At 52.9% G+C, this 10,111-nt stretch overlaps 2 protein-coding genes across 2 annotated transcripts; one reads left to right on the top strand and one right to left on the bottom strand.

Annotated features, from left to right (window-relative positions):
* Window positions 1-536: 536 nt before the first annotated feature.
* Window positions 537-4,187, bottom strand: Klhdc7b (kelch domain containing 7B). Its single transcript, XM_027396008.2, has one exon. The coding sequence runs from the start codon at window positions 4,185-4,187 to the stop codon at window positions 537-539; it is 3,651 nt and encodes a 1,216-aa protein (XP_027251809.2).
* Window positions 4,188-7,947: 3,760 nt separating this feature from the next.
* Window positions 7,948-9,686, top strand: Odf3b (outer dense fiber of sperm tails 3B). The gene is given in 6 exon segments (XM_035438816.1): window positions 7,948-8,056; window positions 8,294-8,497; window positions 8,719-8,823; window positions 8,937-9,058; window positions 9,289-9,474; window positions 9,564-9,686. Coding segments are annotated over 6 exon segments (849 nt in total).
* The last annotated feature ends 425 nt before the right edge of the window (window positions 9,687-10,111 follow it).

Below are 10,111 nucleotides of genomic sequence, written 5' to 3'. Positions count from 1 at the left end.
TAGACCAGGCTGGCCTCAAACTCACAGAGATCCGCCTGCCTCTGCCTCCCGAGTGCTGGGGCTAAAGGTGTGCACAACCACCAGTCAGACCCAGATTCCTAAAGGGCCTCAGAATAGCAAAAATCCCAGAATGAGGACGTTTTCTGCAGAACTCTTTACTTCATTTTCCATCTTGGGGGAACATAGGAAGCTCAAAGAGGTTTCCAGAAAGTACCAAAGGCTCCCACAGTTAGGGTTGTGATGAAGCCAAGACATCCTAAGCAAGTAGGACCTGTTGCCAAAACCAGCAAGGTACAGGGGGAGCCCAGAGGGACTAAGGGAGCCAGGGCTTCAAGGGGGAGGGGAGTAAAAGGGATTGCATTTCAGAGATAATGAACAATGCTTAACTTGACAAGGGGGAGCTTAGGGCACAAGAATAGAAAGTTCTGCTCCTAGGCTTCTCCCCATGCCCCAGGTCCACTCAAACCACCCAGGAAAAAGGCTTTCTTTGGAGAGCAGTCACACAGTTCTGGGTTGTTAGTTTTTTCCTCCAGCACTCAGAGTGTGGTCTGTAACCAAGTCTTGGGTGGCAAAGTCAGAGTGAATGGATAGAGGACCCCCTTATTTCCCTGGGGGAAGGGCTGCAGTTCCTTGGCTTGGAACTGGGCAGTCCCCTCTGAAACCGTGAAGGTAGCTGTGACCTGGTGGTTGAGACAGTAAATGGTGTTCCCCAATACTGTGCAGTGGAGTGGGGCAGGGTCAGGCAGTGGCAGGGACGCAGCACGGCTCCAGGAGCCCGTCACTGTGTTGTAGCGCATGACAGCAGCACCTACACCCCGCAACAAGTCAAAGCGGTATAGGAAGCCCCCTAGCGCCACCATATCACTGGAGCGTCGGTGGCTGGCACTATAGGGGCACTCATCCCATGAGTCTTTCACTGGGCTGTATCTGAGCAGGCGGTAAAAGAGATGACCCCCTGTGACATAGATATCTCCTCGACAGACCACAGCCTCATGGGCCACAGGGAAGGTTCCCTCGGGGAGGGATGCTCTCAAGGTCCAGGTATCTGTGCGTGGGTCATAGCGCTCCATACTGTATAGGCACTCACCACCAATGGCATATAGCATCCCATCGAGAGCCACCAACTTGAGCTGGGCCCGGGCTTGCTGCATGGGCCGAATCTGGCTCCAAATGTTGGTCAGAGGGTTGTAGCAGAACACCTTGTTAGAGCAGACAGCCTTGGCACCAGAACCTCTGATGCCACCTGCCAGAAACAGATAGTTATGCATGGTGCAGAGACCGCATCCCCGGAGTGGGACCTCCTCTGGAACTTGAGTCAGGGGCCGCCACACATTCTCTTGTGGGTTGAACACATGGAGGTATGTGTGAAGATACAAATGCTCAGGCCTGGTGGCAGGAGTCTCCTCACTATGAGGGCCCCTTGTGAGCCCTGAGCGGCTCATCTGGTAAAGACCGGGCAGCTCAAGGACCCCTAGCACTGTCTGACCCTGGCAGGTCCGCAGGTTCAGGATCCGCTCCCTGTCGGCTCCACTCAGCTGTCGGTAGAGCTGTGGGTCTCCCAGAACGTGCAGCAAGTTGTTGCTCATCAGGACATAGGTGTCCTGGGCTAAGCCCAACTCTCCATGCTTCTGAGCAAAGGCCAAAACTTCCAAGCAGCTGCCGAGGTCTAGCTTTGGGGGCCACAGCGCTGTTGCTGTGGTAGGTGGCGAGACCCGTGAGCAGGACTTCTGAGGCCCCTCCACCACTCCCCAACTACCAGGCTTCTGCAGAAAAACCATAAGCTTTCGTGTCTCTTTCTGCTTCTCTGTGAGGATGTCCCTGCGGCTTGCAGGTCTGGATCCATCCTTTAGCACCTGCCCCTGGGGCTGCTGGGATACTTCCTGAGAAAGTATCTGTTCAGAGCTCTGAGCTATGCTACGCTTCCTCCGTTGCCGAGGCTGAGGGATGGGCTGAGCATCCTGCTTCACAGTAGATGGGACAGGACCAGGCTGTGCTGGCACAGGAAACTGTGAGACAGCCTCAGGCTTTGCAGCTGGGGGCAGAGGGTCTAAACTTTTCTCCTTGGTTTCATCTCCTTTATGGTCTGGAGCAGAAGACACATTCATCTCCATGTTCATTGGCTGTGTTTCACATCTGCCCTCAGCTAGGCTCCCTGAACCCACTGTTGTGACTGAGACTGACAATGGTCCATGTTTGTCCTGGAGGCTGGAGATGGCCCCTTCAGAGGGAGGACCTGGCTGTCTATCTTCCAAGTAGGTGGATGTGCTGGACCCAGCAGGACTCTGAGGATATGCCCTTGGGGCACTACCATCGGCCTTTTCTTGCCTAGGGAAGGGGTGGCTTCTAAGAACCATAGTAATAAGGTTTCCCCAGCTAGTTGAGATTCGTCCTTCCAGGGAGCTCTTGGAGAGACCCACACTAGACTCCCTAGACATAGGCCTAGGCCCACTATCTACTGCAGGAGCCTGGGCTACAACTAGGGCAGAGGCTGGAGTTGGGGGTGATGTTGGGGATGGAGTTGGTGTTGAAACTGGGGTTAAGGTTGTAACCGGGGCTGGGGTTAAGGATGGGGCTGAGGTTGAGGTTGGGGGTGATATTGAGAATGGGGCTAGGATTGCTTCCGGAGCTGAAGCTGAGGCTTCTGCTGAAGCTAAAGTTTGGGATGGAATGGAAGCTGGCTCTGCTTTGAGATTTTCACCACCGGAAGGACCCTGGCTAACTTCCAGGGGCAAATTGTTTAAAGGAGCAAGGGTAGAGACTGCATGTAGAAACCCAGGGCTGGAATGTACTGCCATGGCAGAGGATGGAACCAGCTCAGTGTCCTGGGTCAGAGGAGAGGCTGAAAGATTGTGGGAGGGGATGCAGCTGAAGCCACCAGAAGACTTCGTCACATCTGTGATAAGTATGGCTATCTGCTCACTTTCCTCGCCTTGACAAGACTCTCTCCCTTTGCCAATAAGGTGGCCCTCCCCTAGTTTCTCCATCTTGCTCTGGTCAGCAACTTGGTCCACTTCGAGAGCCTCAGGGCGCAGCTCTTCTGGCAAGGCACCTTGGCAGGGGCTGAAATTGCTGGTGACCACAGCTGCTCCACTCTTCCAGGACCAGGCTGCCTCACCAGCCAGGATCCCCTGAGTCTCCCTAGGGGCAGGGGACCCAGGCTCCCTGCTCTCATCATCCTTAGCCTCTGAGCCTGCAGTTATGGCAGGAGCCTGCTGAAGGCTGCTCCTCCCACACACATCCTTTGGGTCCTGAGCTTGGCTATTCACAGCATCAGCTAAGCCCATCTGCTCAGGACCCTTGAGCCCCTTGTCTGAATGGAGTGATGAGGGACCGGCAAGGGAACTGCTGGTGACGATGTCCTGGGTGGCTGCAGTTGCCATATCCACAGCATCCCACACACTCACCACAGTGCCCAGGCGGAGGGGGTCCAGCTTTAGAGGACGGCGGGGTCTGTCTCCTGAGCTGGCACCAGGCCGCCGACGCCGGCGCAAGCTGCCTAGGCTTCTCCCCAGGGGCCCAGGAGGCCCTACAGCCAGGTGCTGTGGACTGGTGTCCTGTTGCTCTGTATGGACGGAGCCCGGCTGAGCTGCCCCCTCACCACAAGTGCCAGTTGACCCCACCCACATCTCTGTTTTGCTATCAGGACTTCGGGGGGTAAAGCGGATCATGATAGGGACAGGAATATCCCTCGTTTTTTGGTGGCCCTGGAAGGAAGTTTCTGGCCTAGTTGGCGCCCTTCTTTTCTTTCCCAGGGTTGCTGGGGTGGTCCCTCTGCTGGCCACCTCTCCAGATATCTTGAGCGAAAGCCAGGCATCTGAAGCCATGCTTCTGCCTCTTGATGGCTCCGGGTCCTGAGCCCTCGCTATAGCTGGTCTTTTCTGGCCATCTCCAGGAACCTCTGATTTCTCCTGTCCTTTGCTCTGTCCCTCAATGGCATCACTGTCCTTGGACTTCAGGTGCAGGGCCAGCCTGACTCCTCCCGCCTGAGCAGGTTGCACACCTGGAGCTGTGGATGCTGATCCTTGTGCCTCCTGGTCCTGCCTGGAGCCAAACCACTGCAAAGCCAATGCTATGGTGGCTACCACAGCTAGTGCCAGCAAGGTGAGTACAGCCCCATCCCAGTCGTCATCTCCATCACCATCCCAGCCCCAGAGGGGCCCACCAACCTCTACAGAGCCCTGGAGCATGGTGCCGATTTGCAGATCTGCTGTGAAGAGCCTGTTCTGGCTGGCAGCTATGCATGTCCCGCACCCAGCTTGGGCTGCTGGCTGTGCAGATGACATTGCAAGCAGCTCACCTAGGACAGCCCTGTTAAGGTGGACTGACTCTCCAGGCCCTCCTGGCGTTCAGGTTTTCAGGCTTGTCAGTAAACCCAGTTGGATGTATCAAGAGAGACTGTGGTCTACAGCAGCTGGTCCTGGTTGTGTACCCCAACCCCAGCCCCTTCCCCTTCCTTTACACATGATCCTAGGGACAAATGAAAGTGTCCCTGGACACACATTTCACCCCACTATGTTCTGCCTTAAAGACCCTCATACCGCCTCCCTTATTCACCCTACACCCTATACAAGAGCTCTGACAAGGAAGGGTTACCACACATGCAGATGTTATCTTGGGTCTTAGCAACATGATGCAGCCCTGATGAAATTACCAGAAACCGGAGAGGCCAATTCCACCATGGCCACCAGGGAAGGGTGTGGGGGTGGTGATTTTGGTGGGCTCTCAGACTGCAAACAGAGACCCTGGGATGGCGTGGGTCATGTGAGTTACCATCTATGTGGGGGACACGTGCATTTCTTGTCCTCCCTCCTCCAGCAGCTACCAGTCTCTGCTCCAAGGAAACTGGAGATAAGGTCGTTTTCCAGTCAAGAGGGAAAAAATACAGTGAGAAAGAATGAAGAAAACCTAAATGTTACATCTCTCTCTCTGTGGCCAGTCTTATTCCAACCTAACTTAAATGTGGGTGGAGCCTCCTGGCTTTTACCCTCTTGACCTGCCCCAGAGTGCCTCAGAAAAGCTCAGGTCATAGCCTGCCTCTCCTGTAGTCACTTCATTAACCTGTACCCAGATTCTTCAGAAACCCTCTCTGTTCCAGGTACCCTACCAGTCCAGTTCCTAGGTACCCTCTCAGTTCTGTCTTCCCTGTCAGAAGCAAATCACACTCCATCCCCCTCCTCACCCAGGTTAGTTCTCACGCGCTGGCATACTCTGCTAGGCATGAGTGCTCGGTATTTTATTTTTTTTGGGGGGGGGGTGGCTTCTCTGTCTGCTCATCATTGAAATCCTATCAGGAGTGAGTCTTAAGACATTTACCAGGAAAGACCAGACTCCTAGAAAAAGAGACTGAAGTCCCCAGAATAAAGGTAGCTCTCCCAAAAAGAAATGGACCTTTTCTTCCTCTGGAACACAATGGAGCCAAGGACTCCTTGACTTAGGCATCAAAGAGGTGACCAGAGCGTCCCTGGCTCCTAGCCTGCGCTGAGCCTCAAGTATCCCATTTGGCCTGGGCCCATCCCAGAGTCCCATAGAACGATTAAGTGACAGTGAAAGGATGGGGTGAGCCCTACACCTTAAGGTGGACTTCAACTAGCAAGGAACTTTCTTGCCTTTGTTCTCTGTCTCAGTTTCAGGCTCTGTTGTTAAATTGGTAGTTAAGTTTGGAGACCCTGGACCTTCCATAGATATAGTTGACAGTTTCCCTGTACCTCTATATGGGGTAGTCATTAGCTTGTCAGCTCCACACACCTTCCGAAGATGCAGGACAGTTAAAAGAGTGGGGAAGGTCACAGAGGGGAGAGTGAATACAGGAATCAACCCCAAACAAACCCACAAGGAATGAGGGGGCTCAGGAGGGGAAGGCAGGGGGATCCCATGTGTTTTTGGCCAGTCTGGATTACATAGTGAGCTCCAGGACAGCCAGAGCTATTTAGTGAGACCCTGTCTTAAAAAAAAAAAATGAAACAGAAATGTAAACAATAAGTTGGAGAGATGGATCAGCAACATATGTAAATCAACTATGTAATACAAACACATAAATGGCCTCAAAGACAGAAATCACATGGTCATCTCAATAGATGCAGAAAAGGCTTTTGGCAAAACCCAATATCCTTTTTTGACTAAAAAACCCAAAGAAACTAGAAACAGAAAGGACATATTTGAACACAATAAAGACTATATATGACAAACATACATCCAACATCATTACTAAAGAGAAAAAAAAACATAAAAGCATTTCCACTAAAACCAGGAACAATACAAAATTTCTCCACTTTTATTCAGCATATTTCTTGAAGTCTTAGCTACAGCAATAAAAAAAAGGAATAAAAATGACACAAATAGGAAAAGACAAAGTACCCTCATTTTCAGATTCTATACCTAAGAGACCCTAAAGACTCATCTGTAGACTAGGATGGCCTGGAACTCACAGAGATCCAACCTGCCTTCATACCCCAGTACAGCAATATCAGGTATGCTCCACCATACCTGGCCTGTGTCTAATTTTGTCAGCTATTACTTTTGCCTTTACCAAGATCCCTGAAGTGTCATCTTTTTTCACAAATAGATATTTATTATTTTGTTAGTATCTTTTTGTTGCATTTCATTTTGTTTTTATTGAGCCACGATCTCACTATGCATCCCAGGCTGGCCTTGAACTTGAGATCTTCCCTGCCTCAGCTCAGCTCTGCAGGTTGGAACTATAAGCTTACTCTAGTGTTAGTTTCCTTTTCTTTCTTTTTTTCCCTTTTTCCATTGTTTGGTTTGGTTTTTTCCCCCTACTTGTAAAATGAATTCTACGTGTCATTAAACATTAAAAATTTTATTAACACTGAGGTTATCTTAGGGGCTGTAAATTTTTCTCTGAATGCAACTTGAGTTGTATCCTATATGGTTTTCCTCTGGGGTAGTTTATATCATTAGTAACTCAAGGTTTGAGGTTTTTTTTTTTTTAATCCCAAAGTTTTTATTTATTTTTTTCTTTTTTTTGGTTTTTGGAGACAGGGTTTCTCTGTGTAGCTTTGGAGCCTATCCAGGCACTCACTCTGGAGACCAGACTGGCCTCGAACTCAGAGAGATCCGCTTGCCTCTGCCTCCCGAGTGCTGGGATTAAAGGCATGCGCCACCAACGCCTGGCTCAAAGTTTTTCATTTTGTTTACTTTAAAAAATATTGTTCGTTGAGAATTTGAGTGTCATACATTGTTGTCTCTCTATTCAACTGGTATTATTTTCTGGCCCCAAACATTAGCTTTTGCAAATATTTCCTGGGCTTACATAATTAAATTGACCTTTCTGTATTATTCCTTTACTCTTAAATTTGGTTTTTGTCTTTGTCTAATTATGGAATGGGTGTGCTGGCTTGTGGCCCAGCCTAATGTCTGCCCAGCACAGAGTCTCAGCAGTGTCAGGCAATGATATGGCTGAAGGCACCAGAGGGTGGGGCTAGGCACTTGGTCTGGTTGCCAGGAAGCAAGATGGGACATAATGGGGTCTGAGAGTTTGATAAAAGGGCTGTCAAGCCCAGCTTTGCTTTCTCAAGAGGGTAACCATCAGTGCAGGTCAGTGCCTCTCCAGACCTTCCCTCCGAGTGTCCTGTGCCCCTAGAAGGCCCCTTCCCCAAGACATCCTTTCCCAACACCTCTAAAACCCCTCTCCCACCCAGAAATTCCAGTCCATTCTCTTTCCAATGTCTGGGTCCAAACTTAGTAGGTACTTAATTAAAAACTGACACTGAAGGCCCTGGTGTAGGCCAGAGATGGCTTTGATGCTCGTTCCTGCCCCAGCGCACCCGCCTCCCAGCCTAGGAAACTACTGTTTGTTTTCCCGGTGCCCTGGGATACAAGTTAGGCCTTGCCCTCTGTCGTGCTGGTCCTGAGTGGAGCTAGGGAAGCGTGCTCTCCCACGAATTCTGTCCACAGGTGCTGCAAACCATAAGCGCCCCCGCCTGCGCCATGGGGTCCGAAGTCTGGGTCGGCACTTGGCGGCCACATCGGCCCCGCGGCCCCATCGAGGCGCTCATCAGAGGCCCGGGACCCAAATACAAGCTGCCACCGAACACCGGTAGCAAGGGCGGATACCCGGGAGGAAATAGGGAAGGTGGGACTGTGGGTGGACTTCACTGGTGCCTGGAATCCAGGAACCGGAGGGCTGTGCCGGGACCAAAAAGGGAAGCAAAAAGATTAAGAGGTTCTGTGCTGGGACTGCCCTGGTGGAAAGGGGAGTGCGGGGCCTGGCGCGGGAGGTGGGAGCTGACAGTCACTAGGCACTGCGGAAGGTAACGCAGGGATGCTCCCGCAGGTTACATCCTGCACGATCCATCACGGCCGCGCGCGCCCGCCTTCTCCTTCGGCTCCCGCCGGCCCTTGCAGCACACATCCTGCGGGCCGGGGCCGAGCCACCTGATACCCGCCCGCATGACGGTGCGCGGCACAGATGGCACCCCAGCATTCTCCATCTACGGTCGCCTAAGCCACACAGCGCCCTTCCGCACTCCGGGACCGGGTCAGCACCCTGGGGCACGGTCTCCCCAACGTGGAGATGGCTCCCAGGAAGCCCACTGGGAAACTCCCCACCCAAACCCAGAATCCGGGAAAACCCCTACCCAAACCCAGAAACCCGAACCTTACTGTGGCTCCAATTTCTCCCAAGACTAGGCTCTTGTGGGGAGAGCCTTGCCCCATCCCGCCCCAGTACAGGCCCACACTCTCCTTCCCTTCCATTAGGCAGGTACTACCCAGAACTCACGGGAAGTGCGACATATCCCAGCGCTCCCCGGCATACCATCGCTTCCCGAAACTGGGGCATCGTCTCGAAGCAGCAAACCCCAGGTGAGGCCCGAGGGCTGGATCCAGCATCAGGGGCCTTCCCACACCCCAACCCGCAGCCTGCCATAAAGGCAAGGGGATTGGTCCAACATAACCTCTTGCTGACTCCTCCTCAGGCCCTGGGTCCTACACTGTGCCTTCGCTCTTGGGCCCGCGTGTCATAGGCAAAGTCTCAGCCCCAACTTATTCCATCAATGGCCGCAACGCTGTGGACAGCTTCTTTGAGGATCTCAGCAAGGTGGGGAAAGGGCTGCCAGCTGAACGTCTTTAGTAATCAAGAGAGTCAGCGAAGCTGGGGGTGGTGAAGAATGCCTGGCATTCCACCACTCAGGAAACTGAGGCAGGAGGATTGTGAGTTCAAAGCCAGCATAGTGAGACTCTAGCTTGAGGAAGGAAAAAAAAAAGGGGGGGTCAGTTGTCCACAAGGAATGGGAGGCTGGGCCCAACACCCTCCTCCTGTCCTCCTAGACCCCAGGCCCCAGTGCCTACCACGTTGTGAACCCGGGGATCTACAAGACTCGAGCCCCGCAGTTCACGATGCGGGCACGGACTTCGGCACCCCAAGACAGCACTCAGAATCCAGGACCTGCAGCCTACAGCGTGGATGAGGTGGTCTGGAGTCCAGGATCAAGGGGCGGGGGATGAGGGTCTGAGGTCTAAAACAGAGTCCCCGGGAAACAGGAGTCCCTGTATGAAGCCGAACAGCCGGCTTGCTAAGGCAGTGGTGTCTCCTGGGCCCGCAGCACCGGAAGCCTCGTGGCTGGAGCTTCGGGATCAGGCACTCAGACTACCTGGCCTCCATGATACCGCAACGCGTAGAAGAGAAGACTGACACCAGCAGGCGCGCACCGGCCCTCAGTTGTTAGTTTGCTTAAAGTTTTGCAAGCCAGCGCTGTGTGTGTTCTCTCTATGCGTGGTTGGGCAAGGGATGGGGGTAGGGAAGGTGGAGGTGAAAGCGGGCGTCGATAACCTCAGCGGCATCTGAACTTTTGGAGTGTCTGAACCTAGCGACCAGTCGGACAGGACAGCAGTGCCCGGGACCCATAGATATCAAGATCCCAGGGACTTGAGCAGAGTGGACTCCGGTCAGGAGCATCATGATCTAGCCCTTAAGGTCCCGGAAACATCCCCAATTGGCCATAAGGTAGCAGATAGGGAGCAGCTGAAGTGGTGATTGGCCCAACCTTGACAAGTGCCGCCTACTGGGGGCCGCCCCATCTGCGCAGCCGCTGTTTCTGAACTACCTGTCAGTGGCTTGTCTGCTCTGCACCTAACTCCACTCCGGGCTGAG

This window comes from Cricetulus griseus, chromosome 2 (genome assembly GCF_003668045.3).
Source record: "Cricetulus griseus strain 17A/GY chromosome 2, alternate assembly CriGri-PICRH-1.0, whole genome shotgun sequence".
NCBI lineage: Eukaryota > Metazoa > Chordata > Mammalia > Rodentia > Cricetidae > Cricetulus > Cricetulus griseus.
This window is presented reverse-complemented; position numbering and strand designations above follow the sequence as displayed.

Excerpts from the sequence above, each read along its gene's own strand:
- Klhdc7b (XM_027396008.2), bottom strand. The coding sequence starts at position 4,187 with ATGCTCCAGGGCTCTGTAGAGGTTGGTGGGCCCCTCTGGGGCTGGGAT.